At 38.4% G+C, this 26653-nt stretch overlaps 2 protein-coding genes across 10 annotated transcripts in view; one reads left to right on the plus strand and one right to left on the minus strand.

Annotated features, from left to right (window-relative positions):
* Nucleotides 1-26653, plus strand: part of KAT6B (lysine acetyltransferase 6B) — a 184803-nt gene that overhangs the window by 101762 nt on the left and 56388 nt on the right. Inside the window, 3 exon segments of the mRNA XM_024132104.3 lie at nt 16565-16673; nt 26201-26316; nt 26544-26625. Coding sequence (XP_023987872.1) covers nt 16565-16673; nt 26201-26316; nt 26544-26625 — 307 coding nt within the window.
* The window catches only part of DUSP29 (dual specificity phosphatase 29), a 186341-nt gene that overhangs the window by 61389 nt on the left and 98299 nt on the right, over nt 1-26653 (minus strand). For 3 of the 9 annotated variants that reach the window (XM_055080841.1, XM_055080840.1, XM_055080845.1), the window contains exons 5-6: nt 12659-12752; nt 4347-4447 (exon numbers count right to left, since the gene is read on the minus strand). The exons of 1 other annotated variant lie outside the window; for it this stretch is intronic. In XM_055080841.1, coding sequence (XP_054936816.1) covers nt 4362-4447; nt 12659-12752 — 180 coding nt within the window. In that variant the 3' untranslated portion in view covers nt 4347-4361. Of the gene's footprint in view, nt 1-3796; nt 4039-4346; nt 4448-12605; nt 12753-26653 lie in introns of those variants that run through there. 5 more of the 9 variants (XR_008616065.1, XM_055080844.1, XM_055080843.1 and 2 more) reach the window with 4 other exon arrangements.

A 26653-nucleotide genomic window follows, 5' to 3' on the forward strand; every position in this document is an offset into this window, starting at 1 on the left:
GCGGCTGGGCTCGTGAGCCATGGCCACTGAGCCTGCGCGTCCGGAGCCTGTGCTCCGCAACGGGAGAGGCCACAGCAGTGAGAGGACGCGTACCGCAAAAAAAAAAAAAAAAAAAAAAATCAGTGGATAGGAGAGTAGAGTTTCATTTACTTTCCTCACTGTCCCTTGGCTAGTGCTTCCACTTTGTTTGGTTTGTTTACTCCAGTGTAAATGTTGTGAGGATGTATAAGAACACTGGTCTTTGATTAACCATGAACTATGGATGGTTGTGGAGGCACAGCTTTATTTCTATTATCACATACTAGGGGATAAAGAAAATTACTAGTTTTTTTACTTAAAATATAACCTTTGAATCCAGTTTCTAAAAGTTAATTTGAAAAACAAATTTAAGTTAAAATACAGTATCGTCTTCAACTGTTAAATTGGCAAGGAAAAAATTTGATGAAACATGTTAGGAGTATAGAGTGACACAACCTCATGCAGTTAAAAATGCCTATGTTCTGTGACCCAGCAATCTCACAGCTAGGCATTTATTCTGCAGGTGTATTTGCACATGCAAACGCACATGTGTACATTTCCGTAGAAGCAAAAGAATGGTATTAACCTCAATATCTATTAGAATAAAACTGGTTTAGTACACCTCAACTTTTAATTTTTTTTAAGATCAAAGTGTCTCAGTGAACCTTTTGAAAGGGAATTTGCGTGTCCAGGGACTAACCATAGGAGGGAAACGTATTTTCCATTCTGTATATCTTTGTGCTATTTGAATTAAAATACACACACACGTAACTTTAAAAATCAACAAAATAGCCCTCGTATTGAAGAAATTTAAGCCATGTTTTCGACGCATATGTGTTTTTCCCCCTACCTTTAAAGCATGTTCATGTGACATAAACTTATTATGTCTCTGGGGCCCTCAGACCCACAGTTTTTAGGAGTAGGCAACAAATTCTCAGTAGCCTGTCAGCTCTGTATTTACTCTTGTGCCTCTCAGACTCTTCTGAGAATAAACTGCCTGATGTCCTAATCATTCAGAGCTGTGATTCTCAACCTGGGGTACCACCAGAATCTCCTAGAAGCTTTAAAAAAAATCAAGATGCCTAAGTCAGCTGCAGACCTATTTAATCAAAATCCATGCATGTGGCTTAGGCGTGTACATCCTAATGTTCACACCTGTTTAAGAACCACTGTCTAGAGAGCAGTTCTTGGTAGGGTTCCTCTTCCACTAAGGCACCAGCTGTTACCTCCTCCCTGCTCCAGCCTCCCAGGAGTTGATGTGGCACCAGAGTAGAATGCATGGACCCTCTGCTCTACAGCCAAAGAAAAGGGAATGGCATTTTGAATAATCACATGGCTCTAGCTGTTGTATTAGAATAAGAATGATAATGATGATATAACAAATCAGGTTTCTGCATAAGAATCAACATTTTTCCTCATATAAAGAACATCGAAAGTAAATAGGGGAGATCAAAAGCTGATGCTTTGAAAACATCAATAAAATTCAGAAATCTCTAGGTAGACCAATGAAAAAATAAAGGGAAAACACAAATTATCAGTAACAGGAGTGGGAGCGGGGATATCACTGAAGACATAAAAAGAATAATAAGGGAATTTTATGGGCAATTTTATGCCAATAAATTGGGCAGCTTAGATTAAATGGGAAAATTCCTTGAATGCCCAGATCACCACAGCTGACACATACATACAAAATAGAAACTCTGAATAGCTCTATATCTACTGAAAAAATTGAGTTCAAAATTTAAAACTGTGGTACAAAGAAAACTCTAGGTTCAGACAACATACAACTTTAATAGTGAAGTCTCAAACATTTAACAAATACAACTGTTAGATAAATTCTTTCAGAAAGAAGGAGGTAACGCAATTCTATTTTCTATAGTAGCAGTGAACATTCAGAAATTGAATACCATTTATAATAGCATCAAACAATATGAAATATATAGGGATGTATTTAGCAAAATATGTACCCTGAAAACTATAACCGTTACCGAAAGAAAGTAAAGAAGACCTAAGTAAATGGAGAAATGTACATTTCATGGGTTGGAAGACTCAATAATGTTACCACGTCAACACTCCCCAAACTGATCTATACAGTCGATACAGTCACAATAAAGATCCCAGCAGGCTTTGTTCTAGAAATTGACAAACTGATTAAAAAATTGATATGGTAATACAAAGGATCTAGAATGGCTAAAACAAGTTTTGAAAAGGAAGACCAAAGTTGAAGGACTAATTCAATGGGAAGAAGAAAATCTCAGCTAATTTTCCTGGAATAACTGGATATGCATATGGAAAAAAAGTGAATCTTGACCCTTACCTCACTCCGTACATAAAAATTAACTAAAAATGCATCATGAACTTAATTTATAAACTAAAACCAGGAAACTAAAAGAAAATATAGGATAAAGCCTTTGCAACTTTGGAATACGCAAAGATTTCTTAGATTGGACATAAAAAGTAGAAAAATAAGTAAATGGGACCTCATAAAAATTAAAAACTGATGTTTCTCAAAAGAAATTATTAGGAAAATGAAGAGACAAGCCACAGAATGAGAGAAAATATTCACAGTACACACATATATATATATATATATTTAAATAAATTTATTTATTTATTTTTGGCTGTGTTGGGTCTTTGTTGCTGCATGCGGGCTTCCTCTAGTTGCAGCTAGCGGGGGTACTCTTCTTTGCGGTGCAGGCTTCTCACTGTGGTGGCTTCTCATTGTGGAGCATGGGCTCTAGGCACGCGGGCTTCAGTAGTCGCGGCACGCGGGCTCAGTAGTTGTGGCTCATAGGCTCTAGAGCACAGGCTCAGTAGTTGCGGCACACGGGCTTAGTTGCTCCGCGGCATGTGGGATCTTCCCAGACCAGGGATCGAACCTGTGTCCCCTACATTGGCAGGCGGATTCTCAACCACTGGGCCACCAGAGAAGTCCCACAGTACATATATTTTATATGTTATGTATATATGTATACAAAGGACTTGTAGCTAGAACATATATATATGAAGGTCTTGCAACTCAGTAAGATAAGCAACCCAATTTAAAAAATAGGTGTTACAGGTTGTGTTCATTAGGAAGCAGGCACTGAGATAAAGTTTTATGGTGGAGTATTTACTAAGGGAAGCCCTTCGTAGTATCTACTCTTGTGGAAGGAATGGCAATGAAGCAGTATTGGGCAGAGGAAGGGGTTGAGCAGTAATGCAGCTCAATAACAGCCTTGGCTGACTTTATATGTAGCTCTAGAGCTAGATTGGTCCTTCAGAGTTGGGACAGAGTTGTTACAAGAGTTGGGCCAAGATGACCAAGCCTTTATATTTCTGTATCACTCAGAGATGAGGACCTCTACCACTTGGATGTGGGCCACTGCTGGAAGGGGCATGTCCTTGGGTGACATGACTCTGCAACTGAAGCAATCCCTGAAGGGAGTGACAACTGAAAACTGTCTGCTGGTAGCATTTTCAATAGCTGGGGCAACAGATTTTTCATTGGAAGAGGGTTTGGCAGTGTATTGCAGTAGACCATGATGACAGGCAGAAGAGTCTAACAGAAACTGTACAAAAGAAGATATATGAATGGCCACTGAGCACATGAAAACAGGCAACATCACTAGCCATCAAGGATATGCAAATTAAAACCGCTATGAGATACTTCTACACACTTTGTAGAATGGTTAAAATTAAAAAGACTGGCAAAACCAAGCGCAGCCAGGAGTGTAAAATGGTATAATCACTTTAGAAACCACTCTGACAGTTTCTTTTTCTTTTTAATGAATTTATTTTTTTTAAATTTATGTTTGGCTGCGTTGGGTCTTCGTTGCGGTGCACATGCTTCTCATTACGGTGGCCTCTCCTGTTGTGGAGCACTGGCTCTAGGCGTGCGGGCTTCAGTAGTTGTGGCACGCAGGCTCAGCAGTTGTGGCTCACGAGCTCTAGAGCGCAGGCTCAGCAGTTGTGGCGCACGGGCTTAGTTGCTCTGCGGCTCGTGGGATCCTCCCAGACCAGGGATCAAACCTGCGTACCCTGCAATGGCAGGCGAATTCTTAACCATTGTGCCACCAGGGAAGTCCCCATTCTGACAGTTTCTTATAAAGTTAAACATATACTTAACATATGACCCAGCAATTCCACTCCTAGGTATTTACCAAAGAAAAATGAAATAAATACAAAAAAACTTTAACACAAATGTTTGTATTAGCTTTATTCATACAGCTGAAAACTGTAAAGAGCACAGATGTCCATCAGCAGGTGCATGGATAAATGAATTTAGGTATATTGATATAATGAAATACTATGTAGCATTAAAAAGAATAAACTATTCATACATGCAACACCATGGATGAATCTCACAAACATGCTAAGCATAAGGAAGTCACGAAAGAGTACATACTGTGTGATTTCATACGTGAAATTCTAGAACAGGCAAAATAATCTGTAATGATAGAAAGCAGATCAATAGTTGCCCGGGTCTGCAAAGGAAATAGAACTACAAAAGGGCTTGAGGGAACTTTTTGAGGGTTCTGTTTCTTAATTGTTGTGATAATTATGTGGATATGTATATTTGTCCAAACTTTAAAAGGGTACATATTATTATTATAAATTGCACCTCAGTAAAGTTGTTGCTTTTTGTTTTTTTTTAAGTAAGATTTAAGAAGAAGAAAAACAAATGAGGGTTTATGTTCATGTGGGGTATTGGTTGTTCTTTTAACTTTCTTTTTTTGTAATGTTTTTATCCGATTTTGATATCAGAATTATGCTGGCCTCGTAAAATGAGCAGAGAAATATTTCTTCCTTTGTTTTTTGAAATTGATCATTTAAGATTGGTATCAAAAAAAAAATTGGTATCTTAATCTTAATCTTTGAAAGAATTCACCAGCAACGCTAGGGTTCATTGTGTGGAGGTTTTAAGTTATGAATCATTTTCTTTAATGGATTTAAAGTTATTCACATTTTCTATTTCTTCTTGTGTTAGTTTTGTTGGTTTAGTCTATCAGCAAAGTCCATTTTACTAAGTTGTCTAATTTATTGGCCTAAAGCTGTTCATAATATTTCCCATCATTTTAATGTCTTCAAGATTTGTAGTAGTATCCCCTGCTTACTTCCTGGTATTGCTAATTAGCATTTTTCTTTTTCTTAATTATACTGAACAAGAATGTTCAGAACAGTTTTATTCATTTTAGCTCTAAACTGAAGAAGACTTAAATGTTGATCAACTATAGAGAAAATAAATAAATTTTTGTATATTTTACAATAAAATACTACTCAGTAATAAAAAGAAATAAATTGCTGATATATGTGACAGTATGAATAAATATGATAATATGGTGAGTAAAAGAAACCCTACACAAAAGAACTCAGTGTCTGCTTCCATTCATATTAAGTTTTGTTGTTGTTGTTGTTGTTGTTGTTGTACGCGGGCCTCTCACTGCTGTGGCCTCTCCCGTTGCAGAGCACAGGCTCCAGACGCGCAGGCTCAGCGGCCATGGCTCACAGGCCTAACCGCTCCGCGGCATGTGGGATCTTCCCGGACTGGGGCACGAGCCTGTGTCCCCTGCATCAGCAGGCGGACTCTCAACCACTGCGCCACCAGGGAAGCCCCATATGAAGTTTTAGAACAGGCCAGTCCAGACTGTGGAGGTAGAAATCAAGAATAGTGGTTGCTTGGGAAGGAGAGTGGGAAGGGGTTGACTGGGAAGGGACAGGAGAGAATTTTCTGGGGTTATGGAGTGCTCTATATCTTGATAGCAATATGGGTTACATGAGTGAAGGGGTGTTTTTAGAACTCTCTGAACTGTATCATTGTATATAAAATATATCTAAACTTAGTTGTACAGTGTTGCGAATATACTTTACATTGAACCATACACTTAACAGTTAAAATGGTACATTTTATGTTATGTGTATCTTACAATTTAAAAAATGTAGGTGGGTGGATGTGATATGAAGGTTCTAAATGGACATTTAAAGTGTTTATTTTTCCTCATATAATGTGCTGTTTTATTATTATTTCTTTATTTACCATTTATATACTAAAATAAGAATAATTTAGAAAATGATGAGAAAGAACCATGTATGAGAAATAATGTTACATTTATATATTCAACAAATATTTATCAAATAGCTACAGTGTGTATAGTTCTTCATTTTGTGTGTTAATTAAGATAAAGCAAACAAGGATCTCCTTCAAAGAGCTCATAGTGTACTAAGCTTTGACTTAAAATATGCAAAAACAATTTTTGATTTCACAAAAATAAAGAGCTTTCTTCAACCTACTGTATACCCTTTAGTAGGTTTCTGTAGATTCTTGAAGTTCTAGGGAATCGAGCTTAAAAATCCTTGCCCTGGGGTAAAGCCTGTCACTGTGGTGTTTCTCTTCCTGGCCTTGCTGTAGTTTGCATTGACAGGGGAGGGGCTTATGTTTGTGGCCCCCCCCCGCCCGCCCCCACATAGCCTACAGTGATGCTAAAGGACCAGAGAGCAGACTTTCACTGATAATGTACCTGTAAGTGCTGGGTTGGTGCGTGGCCTAAAGCATTAATGGATCTAGAACCTCCACCACAAAGAGATTTAGGGCAGAGTCCAAAAAACAAGGTCAGAGCTCTTGACATTCAGGTAGTAATTACCATCCTCCTTCCCTACTTCTTAAGACTACTGTAATTGAAAGGGTCAAAGGTACTCTGAAAATGAAGAAAACAAAAGCAGAAAAGTCAGGGACATGGAAATTCTACCCACCAGTGGATTTAATGTGCCCACAGGGCAATTGGAAATTAAGTGTGATAGTGGAATCACACTACTTTTATTGGTTCTGTGAGGACAAGCACTTGGAGTACCAGCTGTATTGTATTGGCATATACTTGGGTGCTGAGTAAATATTACTAACTTGTTGAATTGTGCCCAGCATCTCAACTGCCATGTAAATCTCTGTGAAGGCAGGACATTGTTGGAGGGAATGGTGGTGGTGATGGTAATCTTACTGAGAAAGTGACTACCATGTGACTTTTCTAGCTTGTTAATATCCATCTACCTATGCCTCATCTTTTCATTCTACTTCCCTGTTTGTATCTAATTACAATCAATTCAGTTGCCTGTGTCTCCGAGCAGTTAATTCAGGTTTCTCTTGGTTGAACTGGTAATGAGAATGTTTATGTTCACATCATGCCTAGGTGGAGTTGTATGTAGGCACCATCTAGATTAAAAAGGATGCCTTGGGGCAACTGAGCAAGCCGCTGTACAATTCCAACTAATATATGACATTCTGGAAAGAGCAAAACTATGGATACAGTAAAAAAAGATCAGCGGTTAACAGGGATTAGAGAGGGGAGGGAGAGATGAATAGGCAGGGCGCAAGGATTTTGGGGGGCAGTAAAATACTCTGTATGATACTACAGTGGTAGATACATGCCATCATAAATTTGTCCAAACCCATAGAATGTACAACACAAAGAGGGAACCCTAATGTAATCTTTGGGTGGACTTTGGGTGATAATGATGTGTCAGTGTAGGGTCATCAGTTGTAACAAATGTAGGAGTCTGTTGGGGGAATGTTGTTAATGAGGGAGGCTGTGCACCTGTGGGGGCAGGGGGCATGTGGGAAATATCTGTACCTTCCTCTCAGTTTTCCTGTGAACTTAAAATTGCTCTTAAAAAAGAAGTCTAAGAAAGAAAGAAAAAGATTTGTGATACTTGAATATGAATTGATTTTAAAATTCCATTTTTCAAAATCTAGGGTAGGGTTTATATTATATTGCTAATTTACGACATACTTGCTGAAGAGAATAGTTTGTAAATGCTAAGCTGACTTCCTATAACCATGTGTTGAATTTACAGCGGTGTTGAATCAGACTTTGATCCCTCTTAAGATAAATGCAATATCTGCAGTTTCTAATGGTAGGGGTGTAGGAGAGACTTTCAGATGAAATCTTCAAAGCCAAGTCTCTGCCCAGATAAGAAATTAAAGACCCTGGGGAAGGCAGTTGTTTCATTGTCCTACCTCCTCCCCACTCCAACCAACTTGTAGGCCTCCTTTATTTACCGACTCCCCCCCCACCCCACAAAAAAAGAACAAATGAGATGCTATTGTTAAATGCAGTGTGCAGGATTAGATTTGTTTCCTTCCAACAGAATCACTTTCCTTAATCAGCACTCTTATAAATGGCACACCTGCCTAATTAGAACAAGTTCTAGACAAGAGGATACAGTGTGAGCATTTCAGTCAGCTCCACACATTTGATAACTATTGTGACTGATGTTCTTAGAAAGTCTTCCTTTCTCTCCTCTTCTTATTCTTCTGTGGCTAAGCTTTTTATAATTTTATACTTCTGAATCAGCCTTTGATTGTGGGAATTTATCCGTATGTGGTCATTGATATTGGTTTTGTTTCTAAGTGATTCCTTAAATGAAAAAAGAAGTGATGTATTTATGGATATGTGTAGGGATGCTTTTAAATATTTTTATTAGATTTAATTTACTCGTTATCACTCTTAAAATACAGAAAACTCCCTTGACTGTGATAAATACAGCAGTCACATTCAAGATCTCCATACATTAGCAATAATAAATCCTTTTGCCCTGAGTAATAACAGAAACTCAATTTAGAGCCAGTGGGGATGATGTAGTGCTCCCTCACAGAACCAATCACCCACAGAGAAGTATAATGAGCAGGGGAGGTGATACAATAAAACCTATATGGCCAGAGGAAAATTATGGTAAAATTGTTGCCTATGAAAAGTCTCGTAATAAGTATATCTCCAGTTATCTTCCAGAAGAAATTATTTAGGCATCTATTCAGGTCAAGATTCATGACAGAAGTGCAAGAATCACCTTAGAATAAAGCAAAAGGGTACATGAGTGTAGAGAAAATGGCAGTGGACCTGCTGTGAACAGAGTTCTGTTGTGCCTGAAGGATCTGAAGTAGCCCCAGTGCTGCTGTGAGGGCGTGCTGCTCACCAGACCTTGCAGAGGGATGCCTGCACTGACCACCGTTACAGCACATGCTGACGGGGACAAGAAAATGCTCTTAAAATACAAAATGGTTTAGATTATCACAGGAATATACTCTACTTTTAGAGTTAGTATATTTCCCAAGGCCACAGCTTAAGCAGATTGCTGTAAGGGAAAATCCTGAGTGTGCATGATCCATATCCTAATTAGGAGGGGGCTTGATCTATTCAGACATCTATCAGTTGAATACGTGGGTTAAGTGGCAAGAAATGAAGTCTAGCTCTTTATTAGATAAGTGTCAAATATAGTGCTGAGGTGGCTAAAAAAAAAAAAAAAAAGTTAGTATGTTACCTAAAACAACATGAACAGTTTCAAACTCTGTTGTCCCAGTGCTATCTGTTGTACAGTCTGTGGAAAATAATTCATTACGAATAATAAAACACCAAAGTTTGTAAAATATTTGTTAAATAGATTAAACAGATAGATGCTTTTTTATCATTTTGTTACTCTCACTGCAGTGTATTCATCTTTCTTGATTTCTTTTTTTTTTTTTAATTGTGTTATTTCTTGAGAGGCAAAGAGTGGGTTGGTCACAGTTAGGTACTGGCAGCTGGGCGTGGCCCCAAAGCTATCTTGCATACAATCTATAGTGGCTATTAGTGAGTGAGCCCCAATAGTTAATACTTGTGGGAGTGGTGAGGCAATTTTCCTCCCAGCTGATTTTAAAATTTTGGTTCTATCTTGTCAGATTAGACCCATGGAAGTACAATTATGTCCAAACATAAGTGCCATTCATTATAAATGGTCAGAGTAGGAAAAAAGCATTCAGATTAGACAGTGATGGGACCCTCCTTGCTATCAATGGTTGCTTCATATTGTAGTCATTAAAAATATACATTAAAATAAAGAACAGTAGTCAGTATTTTGGGACCTGTTGAACCGGAGGAGCCAGTTCCAAACCTGAAAGCAGTCTGTTCATTTGTTCATTCATTTATTCCATGAATGTACTTTGAGACTGGAGCTACAGCAACTAATCTCTGCTCTCTTAACGTTTAGTAAGTAAAACAAAATAGGTGAATGATACATCATATGTCAGATAGTGATGAGTGCTATGCAGAAAAATAAAGCAAGGCATGGAGGATCCAGAGGTGCTGGTGGAGTACAGTTTTAGAGAGAGTGGTCAGGGATAGCCTTTCTGATAGGTGATAACGTGAATCCAGCTCCAAAGGAAATGAGGGAGCAGCCATGGGAAGCAAAACAGCCAAGAGCTTAGAGTCAGCAGGCTGGGCTCCCTCTGTCTTAATAGCTTTGTGACCATAGGGAGGCATTTAACTTACCTGTGACACGGGGACAGAAAGAGCCACCGAGCCTATTTCACAGGGTTTGTGTTTGGCACAAGTGAGACACTTGAGAAAAGCATTTTGGTAAAGGAAAGTATTACCTCAACTTCAAATTTCAGTGTGAAATGATAAGAGGGTATAAATTAAAGAGATAAATACAGCAGAGTCTTAAAACAGCCCTTCCATACAGCTTGTTTTGGAGTTATTGAGTTGTCTGAGCTAAAGTGTAGAGAACATTCTCCAAAGATGAACTGTTTGATACTGGGGTGTACAGGATTTATATTCATCTTTGTTTGATTTTGTGGTATTATTAGTTTAAGATTTTATATTTGTTTGTGCTTTTCTTCCTTTGACATCTTTTTCTTTTCTTTTCCTTTGAAGCTTTTCTTTTATTAAATTAGTTACAGGCCTCTTGACTCTCAGTTGAGCATTTTCTACGCTGTTCCTGTACTCCCTGATTAATTCATTAAAGACAAAAAACAAAAAAATTCTCTAAGATGAATAATTTTCATGGGGGCTCACAACATCCATCTTTTATAGAGTAATTCTAAACTCCAGAACAAATTATTTGCACTGATGTTTATTAAGGACTTGAAGTTGTTTGTTTGCCCTGTTTGTTTTTATAGCCAGAGTGAATTTTGCAATAATTGTTAACAATGTTTGAATAGAATCTTGTAGTTTACAAAGTGCTTCACACACTCACTCACATGGGAACTTTAGCAACCCTGGAGCAAGACAAGGTGGACGCTATTGTGCCCTTTCACAAAAGAGGGAACCCAAGGCTCAGAGAACAGAATTTAAATTCAGGTCTTTCCATGGTACAAGCGTGAATATATGAATGAAAAATGCTGAATTGTTTCCAACACTTGGAATTACTAAAATGGTATATTTTATAAGTAGATTCAGGAAATTTTGTAGGTGACTCCAGGAGAAGAATCCTTAAGGGATTATGGAAAGAGAGGGCTGTGTCTCTCATCATTGTGAGTGGAGACCGTGGAGGCAAAACCCCTTTTGGTGTCTTTGTCAGGAAGAGGATGTGAGCCTGGATGCCCATGGCTCTGATCTGTGCATGAACTTCCTCCCTCCCTCCCTCTGTTCCTTTTTTTCCCAGTTTCTTAGACTAACAAGACTAACAAGCATCTTTTTTTCCTTCTGGGTAGAAATAAAAGTAACCGTATGCAAATATAAAACTTATCAAAGATGTGTTGTCTTGGATTTAAGAATGTTTCCTCAGAAAAGGCTGTCTTATTTTGATATCAAGTGTCCTGAAGACTCTTAAAATCTCTGTTGAAGTATAATAGAGCAATGAAAAATTAGAGCTGAGTTGGGAAGGGCCTTAGACATTATCCAGCCATGGAACCATTAAACTATTTGATCTGGAAAGGACCTTTGAAAAGTTCCCAGATCCCAACTCGCAGGAGGCTCCTTTGTCCACCGTGGCATCCTTGCCATCCTGATAGGGTCCGTGCAGTATCTCCATGGCTTCTGATTACAAAGACTGTGTGAGTTCACTTATATGAGGTACCTGGATTACTCAAACTCATGGAGACAGCAGAAGGGCAGTTGCCTGGGGCTTGGGGGAATGGGAAGTTAGTATTTAATGGGGACAGAGTATCAGTTTGGGAAGATGAAAAAGTTCAGGAGATCAATGGTGGTTGTACAACATTGTGAACATACTTAACGCCACTGAACTGTGTACTTAAAAATGATTAAGGGCTTCCCTGGTGGCGCAGTGGTTGGGAGTCCGCCTGCTGATGCAGTGAGCCATGGCCGCTGGGCTTGTGCGTCCGGAGCCTGTGCTCCGCAACGGGAGAGGCCGCGGCGGTGAGAGGCCCGTGTACCACAAAAAAAAAAAAAAAAAAAAGATTAAGATGGTGAATTTTATGTTTTATATATATATATGTATATGTGTATGTGTATATATATATATATATATATATATATATATATATATATATATACACATACACACACACATACACACACACACATTTTACCACAGTGTAAAAAATAAAATAAAGAAGCAAGAAAAAAATTCATTTCGTTGCTGGACAACTCTGTTGGAAAGTTGGAGTCTAAGATTACTCACTGGGGCATGGAGGCATGGAGAACAAATCTAACCCCTACCCCTGGATGAAGACACCCAGCTTGTCCCCTCCCAACAGTCTCTTCCCAGCCAACTAGCCCCAAGTTGCTTCAGTAGGTCATTTTGTTTTGTTTTACAGTTTATTTGAATCATAATCAAGATAAGGACTATATGTTGTAATTGGCTGATAAGCCTTTTAAATCTTTCTTAATCTATTGGTTCTTCTTCCATATCTGTTTCTGTCTCCCTCACTCATTCTGTCACCCTTTTAATTTACTTGTTGAAGAAACTGGGTCATTTGTCCTCAAGAGTTTTGGTACTTGCATCCCTCTGCTGTGTAGATTGACATGTTCCTCTGTCCTCTGTATTTCCTGTGAAGCAGTAATTGGATTGAGATACTTTACTTTAGAAATGTTGTAATCAAACTATATAATAATTCATTCTGTATCTTTTTTTTGAAAGTGCCCCCCAGCTTTTTGCTTGGAAAATTGTAAACATTGAAACAAATAATTAGACAAATGAACGAATAATGTCATGAACATCCAAGTACCTTTATATAGATTCACCAGCCATTAACATTTGCCACATTTGCTTTCTCTCTTCCTCTCTGCACACACATACACTAGTAATACACATAGGATTTTCCCCCTGCATCATTTGAGCTCAAGTTGTAGACATCATGACACTTTACTCCAAAATATTTCAGCACATAACTCCTAAGACAATTCTTATATAATCACAGTCTAGTTTATGTGTTGTCTGCTATTTAGTGCATGTTACCCTAATTATCCAAATAGTGTTCTTTACAGCCATGAGTTATTTTTAAAAAATTCGAAATCCAAGCAAAGATTGCAAATTGTATTTAGTTTTCCCACCACTTTAATCGCCTAAATTGGTTCTGCCCTTTTTGGGTCTTACATGACATCAACATTTTTTGAAGAGTCCAGGCCAGCATGTCCCTAAATTTGTATTTGCCTGATTGTCTCCTTATGATTAGATCGAGGCTAAATGTTTCCAGTAAGAACACTGCAGTGCTGAGTCCTTCAACGCCATGCTTGGGAGGCATCTCATGTCAGTTTGTCCCATAATGGCTGATATGTTCGATTGCTCAGTTAAGGGGTTGTCTACCAAACTTTTCCATTGTAAAGGTACCATTTCCCCATTGTAATTAATAAATAATCTATAGCATATTAAAGGTTGCTTTTTTAATAGTTTAAAAAACGTATGCCATTGGTCATGGGAGAAATTGGATGGCAGAGATTATGAGCACATTAGAGTTATTACTGCTGATGGAAAATAGTTTTTAAACATTGGTTTTTCTTGAGAGAGGAGAGATAAGGAGGGGAGGTAGTAAAGGTGAGAAATGGGCTTTACCGAAGACAGACTTGCGTTTGAATCCCAGCTCCACACTTGAACCTCTGCAAATTTAGAATAGTTACTTCTCGGAGCCTCAATTTCTTTCCTATGATGGGCATAATAATATACATTCCTGGCAGGATTGTTAAGATGATTAAATGAGCTAGTGTATGAGTGGCCTCTAGCCTAGCAGCTGCCCCAGGACCATCACATGGGAGGTGAGGAAGAAATGCTTCCCGAGCAGTTTGCAGAGTTTAAACCTGTGAGTGTTCGTTCTCAAGATCAGATTGAAATATTCAGGCATGTTGATAAGAAAATGTGATCAACAGGTTAGGTGGTGGTGTGAAATTTCAAAGAAAGGAATTCAGAACTGGGAGATGTTTGGTTCCATTTTCAGACCTCTTAAATATGATTTGTCTGTAGTGGATTTATGTAGAATTGAGTTGTCATTGATTCAGACCGCTTTCTGACTGCAATCCGTTTTAATCTATTACCAGGGATTATTTTTTGAAACAGTTTATGTGTAGTCTGATCGAGAATAGTGAATCATAATAATTCTGTGACCCATTTACGTGCATTACTGTAAAAGTTTCATTTCATACAAATGACAGCTTTTTAAAGTTAATTAGACTCGGCTATACTGAGGTTAGCAAAAAGTGCTTTGAATTATCAATAATTCAGCAGGGCAGACATTTCTGTATAATGTAGTGGTTTTATAGAGTATTGTGAGACAGTTATCCCTAAAATAAATGGTTGTGAGCATACATCAGCATGGTGGGGCTCGCTTGAGTGTGGTGTGAAGTGATATCATCTATGCTTTCTATTATTGAGCAGAGTGTGGGACATCGGTCTTTCTGGCCATGAACTACTAGCAACCTTTGTCCTTTGTGTTACCTTTAGTTAAAAACGAAAAATGAGCATGAATGCTGGCTGATGGCCATGTCTTTCTTACAGCTAAAAATTCATCTGGGAAAGAAAAATGGGATTGCAGATTTGGATTTGTTTCATTGCATGAATGATATGTGACATTTTGTAAATTATTTATCAGTGCAAGGATGGCAGCAATGGCTTGAGCATTGTTATATCAAATGAAAGCAGGAATCCCATTAGTATAAGGACTGGGTTTTAGCTAGAATCTATCAGAGGAATGTTGTCACTTGAAAACCAGATTGTTCTTTTAATTGCTATTTAAAGGAACAAAAGTGTTCCCAAGGTGCTGCAGTTGAGCAGTTGCGAGTAATAACTATGGATCCATAATTATGCAGTGCTGATTATCTGGCATTTAAAAAATGGTGGCAGGAGTCAGTGACCAGTTTGTTGTAGCTTGTCTTTTTTGGTTTTTCTAATAGTGTTGTATACTCTGCTTTTTAACTGGGGCTACAAAAATGCATTTGCATAGTTACCTCAGAAAGTGAAACCTGTGCATATTAAAAGAACAAATTAAACTGAAAATTAGGGCAAGATAATGAACACTTATATTGTAAGATGAAATTTACAGTCATAATGAACAATTTTGCAAATGCTTGGTCATAAGGTGAATTCTGGTTTTTGATGACATGTCACATTGAACCAAGACGTTTGTTGGAATCATTATTACCATTTGAAATATTATTTTAGAGATAAGTGTTTTTAAACTAGCATATGTTTCTTTCATTTATATTCAAATATATTTTTATATAGTTAGCAAATACATTTTGAGTGCCTGCTGTGCATCAGGCAATGTATCAGGCGTTTGGAATAGAGTGGCTGAACAAATGAGGTTTATTTTACGCTGATGTATATTTAGAAAGTTAGGCCTAGCAAAATCTTGTTTTTAATTTACATTAAAAAAAATTTGTGATTATACTAAGCTTTCTTGCCCTAAATTTTTGATTCATGAGATTCAAATATAAATACATTATAGTTACATTCAGATGGCTAGCAGACAACATGTGTGAAGCTTGGAATATGAAATAAAATTTTAGTTTTCATACAGTTTGGCTGTTCAAAATAATGTGACCAGATCTGTAGACACAGTCAACTCTTCATTTGGATGGGAATACTAGTGTTGCTGGTAGTCATAAATAACAATGGAGGCACTAAAATGTATGCAGATTTATACATTGTTAGAAGCAATTTCCGTAGTGAGAGTTAAAGGGGTGCTAGGGGGTTAGACAAATGTTTTGTTCTTTCTTTTATTGAAAGTGGGAATGTCAGAGATTGAGAATTTGTCTCCTTTGTGTGGCATGGTGTGGTTTACTTTTGAAGACCTTGGTGCCAGAAAGCCCTTGTTAATGGGCTTTTGATCATCTCAAGTGATCCCACAGAATTTTAAAGTTCTCACTTAGTTCTAATGCTGTTATTATGTCACCTTTTAACATACCAGTATTTTATGTCAAATATTTAATTGATGCATAATAATAACCTGTACTAAAACATTTAATAAAGTTTAATTAAACAATCTGGTCTGACTAGAAGATACTCATAGACTGTAATACTGAATAGGTGAATCAATTTATAGTAGGCATATAGATTATGGGAACAATTGAGACTTCAAATGAATTCTTAATGTTCATTTCAGGAAGGTAGTGTAATATATAAAAGTTTTAGATTAATGAAAATTACTTCTGGGTCTTATACATTACACATAAATGCATTATTCTGGCAATACTTTAGTGTTAAATAATTTGAGGGGTTTTTTATTAGCAGAAAATATTGATATGAATACCTTATTTCAGCAGTTTTTCTTTGGTAAAGAAATATGTAAGAAGCTTTTGATTTTAATGTTTTGTTTTAAATTTTGAAATGGAAAACTAACAGTGTTTTTTCATTTTAATTTTTTTCGTAGCCCCGTGCCGATCCCATTCCAATATGCAGCTTCTGTCTGGGGACAAAAGAATCAAATCGTGAAAAGAAACCAGAAGAACTCCTCTCTTGTGCAGATTGTGGCAGTAGTGGTAAGTTGGTATTTTGTGTATGTGTGTACAGTGACTCCCCATTATAGCTACATGCAATTTCTATTGAAAAAAAGTTTGTTATTTAAAGCAATATTTGATAATAGAGGAAGCTTTAAATTTAAAAAGTAAATGCAGGTGGGGGGGAAGTGTGAGTATATTAACATTGACATAAACCATATGTCATAAAATAAAATAAATACATTTTTTTTAAAGCTTAAAAAATTATTTATTTATTTATTTTTGTCTACGTTGGGTCTTCGTTGCTGTACGCAGGCTTTCTCTAGTTGCAGCGAGCAGGGGCTACTCTTGTTTGTGGTGCACGGGCTTCTCATTGCAGTGGCTTCTCTTGTGGAGCACGGGCTCTAGGCACATGGGCTCAGTAGTTGTGGCTTGAGGGCTCTAGAGTGCAGGCTCAGTAGTTGTGGCTCACAGGCTTAGTTGCTCCACGGCATGTGGGATCTTCCCGGACCAGGGCTTGAACCCGTGTCCCCTGCATTGGCAGGCGGATTCTTAAGCACTGCGCCAGAAGGGAAGCCCATGTATTCATATTTTAAATTAAGCTTTGATTTCATACCAGCATTGATAATTCAACGTGGACTATTCTACATTGCAGGTAAATTCAAGGTAGAGAATTCTAAACTTTCATGCTGAATGCACCTAGAATCACTAGTTTTCTATAACCTGAAGTCTCAATTTAAGATGTTTCAGTTGGAATACATAGTGTTTCAGGTCCTGACACCTACTGGTGAAATATAATATTACAGCCCAGCTCTGTGTGACAGCTGGAAAGGGATGGACAGTATTCTGGAAACCACATTGATAGAATCAAGAAGTCATCAGGCATGAAAGAAATTTAAATTGCCCAGGATAAGAAAGGAAAAGGGTGGTCTATGCAGAAGGTGATGTTGCAATCAAGGAATTGCTGGGTAGGGACACTGGGCCATTGGCAAATTGCAATACCCAAAGAGCTTTCAAGGTTGCCGTCACCTCTTTTTCTCAGCATAGGATTTTAAGACAGCACCTCCACTTTTATAATGGAAATTAAAACTCAAATTGTGCTTACACTAAAAGAATTTGTCTTACCAGCCAATCTTCCTTCCTGTTAAGCAGGTGATAAGTTGCCCAGGTGAGATATATATGGTTATATGTATGTATGTATACACACACACACACACACACACACACGTGTGTGTGTGTGTATATATATATATATATATCCATATATATCTCTCTCAACAGAGTGAGTGGCAGTTACTGGGTTTTTAAAAATTAATCTCTGTGTTAATCTTTAAATTTTCTTCTCCCAACCTACTGAAACTTTTCTCCCCAAAATGTTATTTTTAAATTAATTACCAAGTATATCTCTGGTTACAGTTAATTCTTTAAAAACATCAACAAATCTGCAAAACACGATAGCATACTCTCGTTTAGGAAGTCAGTATAGTGTAGTGGTTAAGAGCAAAGTAGAGAGGCAGCCACAGCTCCTCTACCTTGAATGAGTTACTTAACCATTCTGAGCTTCAGTTTCCTTATTAGAAAACTAGAGATAATGGTGGCACCTACCTCTTGGGTTGTATGGAAGTTAAAGGAGAGAACACAAGTAAATAGCCTAACATAGGGTCTACAGCAACTCTGGTAAGGGTTTTATACATGTCAGCAGTTGTGGGATTTTTGTTGTTGTTGTTTGGCATGTTTGATATTTTTCTTGATTGCTGCAAGTAATTTAAAATCTTATCATTTATGACAGCTGCTTGATGGTTGGATAGAGGAAATGTTTCACACTGACGAATGGCACTGTTGTGTAATGATTCTTCCCCCTCCTGTGAAGGTTTAACTTGATAGGCCCTAAATGGTTCTGCAGCTCTCAGAACCTAAGAGGAGAGAGCCTTGGAAATAAGACATTTCAAACTCTGCTTGAGAAATGCTTTCTGACAGTCTTTTTGATGGGCTTTACAGATTCATTAAAACTCTTTCACCTGCCCATGGTATCATAGCTAGTGACAAAAGGGCATGGAAACATTATCTGTATGTTCAGGTTAATAAATTTCAATCCTGCAATCTCCTTGTTTTATCCTGGTGAGGTAGTGCCTCACTCATCAGTTCTGACTCTGTAGTTATCTTTTGGGTTTTCCCACGAGGCTCATTCTGAATGAATTATTGTTTTGTGTAACTGCCTGATAAATTTAGTGGTGTTCTCTTGTCTAGGGTTTACCCTTTGTGATTTTTAAGGTGGTACTTTAAAAACACCCTTAACTGTTTCGTTTCTTGAGTATCTATTTGTCTGGGCGCCTAGACAGATTAAAGACATACTTAAATCTGGAAAGAAAAGTTCCCTTCATATATTTCCTTACCTCTGGTGATACACTTACTTGAGTTGATAAGAGATCATTATCTCCTAGATCATAACTTCAAGGCCTCTTTCACAGGGTATAAAGGCCTGTAATTCTAAACAGGTAGATCTTAGATTTTCTGATGTAACCAATCTCCCTTCGTCTTTCCCAGATGGAAGACCTGCCAAAGGAGAGGTTTGATTTCCTTTATACTTGGAGGTCACTGAAATATTTTTCCCCTTGAAGTTTCTTACTTTTCCAGGGTGTATAGGTGTAGTGTTGTGTTTTCTCTTTTCAAAAATGATCTCTTGTTTTCTCTTTTAACACATTATTGACTGGGAGATTTTTGCAGAAACTAACGCCTGTGGCTGTAATATGTCTCCGGCCAAGAATGTGTTAACAAATGGAGAAGAATGGATTGCGGATGCTATCTAGAAGGCTTCTATCCAGAGTCATTTTGTGAGCCTCCTCCCTTCAGGTAGAATGAGCTAGAGGCTTTGGAGTTGAGATATGGGTCATGGCAGAAATTCAAGCCCTGGGGTCATCATGTCCCTTTGTTTAGGATAGAGGACCGCTCAGAGTACTTCTCTGGACTCCACAATGTGATCTGGCTCTAGTGTTAAGGTTCACTTAATCTTCCCGTGAGTGTACTGCGCCAGTCTGGATTTAGCTACTTTAGTCTCCCCCCGCCAAAAAAAAATTTTTTTTCCAAACTCAGGGAGATGCACTGTAGACATTTACTTCATCTGGTAGATGAGTGGACTTTGTAATTTGCTAGTCTTTAAATAGAAGGATCAAAATAAAATATGGTTCTTCTTAGAGAGCTTGGAGGGATTTTATAGTTATAATGCTCTGTTGTGACACGTTGGTGATTATAAGGGAAAAAGAATAAAATAAAATAGGCTGGACACTGCTGGCTCAACGGTGTCCTCCAGTAATGGTGAGAGCCCCATTGTCATGGTCCAGTTCAGTTTCAGAAGTGGGAATTACAGAGTGGCTGGTAGCCCTGGTTGGCCTCATGGAAATGACCACTGTCTCACACTCTAGAGAGTCCACTGGTTCTGGGGTTGCGTTGAGACTGTTTGTAATGATCAAAGGAATCCCTATGTAAGATGTTTCTGTGAAAAAAATACCCATAGCAGTATAAAACCCAAAAAAGGAAATATAGATGGCAGCCCCTAAGGAGGATCACTCTTAAATGTGTTTCCCATATGTGCCTGTAGGTTTTTAGTCACCTCTATCTGAAGTACCATTTGTATGATATCACATTTAGACTCTGCTTAGATTTCATAGACCTGAGTAATAAGTGTTTCCTTCTGCTTACATCATAAAGTAAAGCCAATTAGAAATTTCTGTGTTTTTAAAGATGGCTCAGTGCTGCAAATGGGCAGTATATTCTTTAACTATGTTTTTCCTGCTAAAAGTTCTTTTGAAAATAATAATTCAAGTTTGCAGGTAGTAAAAATGTGAAGTAAGGTACATAGTACAAGGAGACCCAAATTTGGTGTTCCAGTCCTCTTTGCTTGCTGGCTATGGAACTGTAGCTTTAGACATCTGTGAAATTCAGAGGGTGATGTCTGCACCCCACATCCACAGGGCTGTTGTGAGGATCCAGTGAGATAATGCTATGAAGATTATCAGTAACTATAAAAAATTACCCAAAGATGAAAGATTATTCGAAGCTCTAAAATGAATGTGGGACTCATTACATAGTCTTCAGGTCTATGGAAATGTTGGCACTAGGAAGTGATTTTACTTGACTTTCATGGATCAGCCTACTTTGAAATTAACACTGTTATATTCTCTTTGCCTCATTAAGACCAAATTATCTTTAATTAGCTTCACATAAGTATTAGATATTATACCAAATGGAATTTTGTGTCTGCTGCTCAGATTGCTGGGTGGTTAAATCTTACTTACAGATGAGTTGTGTGCATGTGTGTTTTCAAATTAGCAAATCTAAGATAAGTGCACAGTTCAAAATTACAGCATCATTCTAAGTGGAAGCTCATTGACACTGGAGACAGCAAGGCTGCTGTGATGCAGCTGGGAGAGCAGGAAGATCACCTTTGTACAGTAAAGGGAGCCAGAGCCACAGGGTCCAATGTCAGCCCACCCTCAGGAGACCTCAAGTCTCTCCTGGGCTCGTCTTTATTTGTATGTTAACCCTAAACAAAACTTGCCTGCCTTCTGTTCCCAGAGTGAGCTTGTTGGTGCAATATACGGATATATCGGTGTGTGTATAGTGTGTGTGTGTGTGTGTGTGTGTGTTTTTAAATCACTAGTTTCTTAAGGTCACTGTGAGAAAATGCCCCAGGGATTTGTTGGTTAGTCATCCAGTTTCACACTGACTAGACACAGAAATAATTAGGTTTGGAAGGAGACCCTTGACTAGAAAGAAACCTCAAGATGGACTCCAAAGAGGGATAGACAGGGATGGAGGAGGAAGGGTTGGTGAGCCCCACTCTCCACAAGCCCAAAGCTGGATTGACCATCCAAGCAGAGTAACAGGAAGCAGAAGCCTTGTTCTGGCCTGTTACTTCACTAAACTTATGCTGGTATGATTAACAGTGACCTCCATGTAGCAAAATCTAAAGGTGCCTTCTAAGTTTTGGTCACAATCTAATGGACATCTTTCAGACCACGCCAAATATTCCTCTCAGCCATACTTGACTTGTTGAGAATATTTTTCCTTGAAATGTTCTCATCCTTTGGCTTCCGTGATTTCATATTCTCTTGTGTTTTCTCTCTACCACTTCTTTCAGATCTTTTGTGAGCTCCTTGGCCTCTCTTCATCCCCTCATAGTTTCTTCAGGATTCTGTCCTTGGCCCTGTGTTTCCTCACTATGCTTCATAGCTCCTCCTGAGTTCCAGACCGTTAGATATAAATGCCTCCAGAACTTCTCCGCTTGACACCCTGTAGGCTCCTCAGAGATAATATCCAAAACAGCTGATGAACCTTACACTGCTCCCTCCCCCCAAAAAAACAACCACCACAATAAAAACGACAGAAATCTTAGCAAACAGACAACATACTGCTTCTCCTCAGGGATTTCCCGTTTCAGCAAATGGCATCCCACCAGCTACTCATTCAGTTCTACAAGCCCTCCTCTGTCCTATTCTCTCATAGCAAGAAATCACCAAAAATGCATTGGTTGTACGTCCTAATATGTATCCTACATCCTCAGTATATCCATAACCCGCAACATACCTGCTCAGAGCTGCTATTATAATAACCTAACTTTAATCTTTACCCCCTTTCCCCTCATCCATTTTCCATACTTAATTAAGCCTAAGCTACTTTTTTTTTTTTTTTTTTTTTTTTGGTGGTATGCGGACCTTCCTCTGTTGCGGCCTCTCCCATTGCGGGGCACAGGCTCCGGACGCGCAGGCTCAGCGGCCATGGCCCACGGGCCCAGCCACTCCGCGGCATGCGGGATCCTCCCAGACCGGGGCGCGAACCCAGTTCCCCTGCATCGGCAGGCGGACGCGCAACCACTGCGCCACCAGGGAAGCCCAAGCCTAAGCTACTTTTTTAAATTGTAAATCTAATCACAGAATTTTTTAGTGTCCACCAGTTAACCTTAGGAAAAATCCAAGCCCAAAACACTCTTCTGGATTGGGCTCCTGTTGCCCCCTTTGCACATCACCATCCCCTTCACCCTAGTTATATCAAACCTCTCTCCTCTTCTTGAATGTCACCGTGTTCTCCTCTCTCTCTGCACATGCTGTCTTCTCCCACCCTGCTCCCCACTCTGGTCCCATTTGTTCCTCATCCTTTGGGTCTCTTCTTTAGGAAGGCCTGCCTCTGACCTCCTGCTAGATTCACCCATATCTCCAAGCCACCCCATCCTAATTCTTGTCTAATGGTTGTCTTTCCTGGTGGACTGTGTGATCTGAAATGTCTGTCTTTTTCCTCACTGTGTCTCAGATGGACAGTTGGTTGGTCAGATAGCCAATCCGAGGGACCGAGTGTCTTGAGTCTTTCATAGTTTTCCGTTGCTGCTATAACACATTGCCACAAAATTGTTGACAGAATTCAGTTCCTTGCGTATGCAGGACCGAGATCCCCATTTTCTTGCTGTCAGGTGAAAGCATTCCCTGCTTCTAATGGACACCCATATTCCTTGGCTTATGTGTGGCTTCCCCCACACTGGGTGGAGTCCTTCTCCTATTTTGAGCCTCTCCTCCTCCTCCTTTCATCTCATCTTACTAACCCAGCTGGAAGATTCTCTGCTTTTAAGTACTCGTGATTAGATTGGGCCTACCCAGATAATTCAGGATAGTCTCCCCATCTCAAGGCCTGTACCCTTAGTCACGTCTGCAAAGCCCCTTTTGCCATGTCAGGTATATATTTGCAAGTTATAGGGATTACAGTATAGATATCTTTGCGGGGGGCATTATTCTGTCTACTGCGGAGCCCATGTTTTTTTTCTCCCATAGTACTTACTCCAAAAATCATTTCTACTGGTTTGTGGTCTCACTGGTACTTGTTTAATTTTAAACAGTACTCCTCTGGTTTTGCTAGATAAAACTGTTATAAGCTACCAGTGCTTAATATGTGCTGGTAATAGGAATGAATGAGTGAATGAATATATATATTATGTTCTCAAATCAGATAAATTGCAAACCACAAAAATAAAACAAACTCCAGAAAGGTAAACCACCCTGAATTGTGTCATCAGAGAGAACGCAAATTTTAGGGGGAATTGTTGAATTTATGGAATGGCTAAATGGGAGGTAAGGACTTGCATTATCAATAGTATTGTTGTCCTTTATCTAATGATTATAGATTGTGTAGTAGTATGTCAAGATTCAGTTACAGTCTTTTGTGTTATTTTAAAGTTGGCCGTGAGAAAGTAAAGAGGAAATGTTTCTTCATCCCTCAGCATCCTTTACAGAATCATAGAAATTTAGAGCTGGAAGGGATCTATGGCCAATTCTCTTGAGCTAAATAAAGGTAAGATTGCTGCCTAAAGAAAAGATAGGCTGAAGATTTTAGAATTTGATAGGGTAGCTTAAGTGGTAGTAGTTGAGATATAATATTACTTTGAGAGAAAGCAGTAAGAGGAAGCATATTCCTTGCTCTTGATTAAAAGTGGCTGAAATCCATTAACTTTCAAAATGTACAATTAATTATTAAAGAGTATTTTTCATAGGATATCTGCGAGAATAAATAGTAAGCTATATAATATGATGTGAATTACCTTAGTTGCTGGATATTGAGCTATAAAGTACAAAAGCAGATTTTAATGTAGAGAAAAATTTAGTGCATGAAATTGAGGTCATATGTGCTAGTGATGTATGACTTACAGGAAGTAATAAAAAGGGAGAAAAAAAGAGAAGTAAATGGTATACTTTTAAGCTGATGGGACCCATTTTAAGGGTGGAATTTAAATTGCTGTTCTTTAAAACTTGAGTTTTTACCCCCCTCACTACCTAAGGGGGGAAAAAACCTGATCAAAGTAGAACTTCCCCTCCCCCTTCAGAGTGTACTTCTTAAAGTCGAAAAGCAAGTTGTCTTTGCTGTTCCTGAGCAGACCGAGGTGATTGATAACCATTTTTATATATTTAAACTCTTCCCCCCCACATTCATTTGAATGAGAGAAGCGCTTGTGAAAGAATAGTGTCATAGGTTAAATGCATCTGCCTGGGTGTCTCCTGCCTGAGGTCGTAATCCTATGACAACATTTTATTTGCTCAACATCTTAAATACAGATGTTTCGATTTTTTTTTAAACTCAGGAATAGTGTGCTTTTATTAACAGTATTGATGATAGATTTTGAATGTTTTTACTTCAAAAAGCCAAGTCTCCTGGTGGGTGGAATTTCATGAAGCACCTGTTAAGCTTTAGGGAGGAGGACCTTTTTGGCAGCAACCCAAAATACATATTTAAACAATGAGCCTGCCAAAGTCAGGAAATTATAAAACAGTTTTGAAATTGCAGGATCTGCTTTTCTTTTTTTTAATTTTTTTTTATTACTCCTCAGGTTTCTTTTGCAGCTTGGTTATAAGTTCTTTCACATGGGATTTACTAACGTTCTTACTGTTTTAAGACCAGATTTAGAAAAATAAAATCAAATTTGGAGATCTTAGGTTTGTGTGATAAAAGACCATCAGATTTTAAACTGAACTGCCTTCCAAAGAGTCTAAGCTCACACTCCCCAAACCTTTTGGACCAATCTATTATTCAGCGTAGCCTGGCCGGCTTCCTTGAATGGCGTTGCCCCTCGGGGTCTCCAGTTTTACTCTGTGAGTTGAGAGCTTCTAGATGAAAAGTGTGTCCAAAACAGTGCAGAAAAGCTGAACACTCAGAAAAATGGGGGAACGCTTGCTAAGGGTATGTTTCTTGGCATATTCCATTTAGCCTGGATCTTGCAACTTCCAAATTCACTGTTTCTACTCCTACTTACAGATTTTAAGTTCAGCGTCCCAGGGGCAAGATGGCAATAGTTTCTTCTTTGTGTATCCCAGCAATGGGACATTCTTTGTATACTATTGGATTTCTTTTTTCCTTTTTCCATTTGTTTGTTGTATTATGTTAAGCAGCCGCAGATTTTTAGTTAGTTAACTGTTGTTTTAAGATTTCATTATACTCAGAGAGCAGGAATTGTTTGAACTTCGGCACTTTCCTCGCAGGCTGGCAAGCCAGAAAATTTAGGAGTAGATGGTGATCGATGAAGAGGGCGAGGTCAAGAGATTTAACAGAAGGCACAGGCGTGAGAACATGATCTTGAGCATAGGTTATCTTCAAGTTCTCCAAGACTTGTGATTAGAATTGGTGTAAATTTTCCAAATTTCTCTTAGGGAAAACATTTGTACAGTCACTCTCTCACATATGGGGGTGGGGTGGGGGAGACAGAAAGGAAAGTGTAATTTGGATTCTTTGAGATATATATATATATATATATATATATATATACACACACACATATATATTTGATATGGTTTTTTGTTTGTTTTTTGGCCTCACTATGCGGCTTGCCGGGGATCTTAGTTCCCCAACCAGGGATCGAACTCCAGCTCGGAGTTCTAACCATTAGACTGCCAGGGAATTCCCTCTTTGATCTTTTTGTACTTTCAAGTTCCTAAGGTTCTTTGGCTGGCATCATCACCATCTATTAAATATTAGGGAACAGGAGTTTAAAAAATTGAAGCCACCAGTCCCATAAAGCAATTTGCTTTTTATTCTTATAGGACACCCATCCTGTTTGAAATTTTGTCCTGAATTAACAACAAACGTAAAGGCCTTAAGGTGGCAGTGCATCGAATGCAAGACATGCAGTGCATGTAGAATCCAAGGCAAAAATGCAGTAAGTATGGCTCTTAGTAGTCTGTCTCCAGGTAAATTGTTAGTTTTCAGTGTTAAGGTTTTTCATTTTTGTAGATTGTTGCTATTTTTAAATGTTTAAATACATTTCAACAGGGATCATGGTGCTCCTTCCTTATATGTTATTTTTGTTAATTGGATAACATAAGAATCTGTAGCCTTTTACAGTTGATTTCAGTCTCAGTTAGTCTCTAATATGTTATATTGCAGGATAATATGCTTTTCTGTGACTCCTGCGATAGAGGATTCCATATGGAGTGCTGTGATCCCCCACTTTCCAGAATGCCAAAAGGTGAACTTTTAAACCATATTAAAAAATG

Source organism: Physeter macrocephalus, chromosome 20, assembly GCF_002837175.3.
Source record: "Physeter macrocephalus isolate SW-GA chromosome 20, ASM283717v5, whole genome shotgun sequence".
NCBI classification, from domain to species: domain Eukaryota; kingdom Metazoa; phylum Chordata; class Mammalia; order Artiodactyla; family Physeteridae; genus Physeter; species Physeter macrocephalus.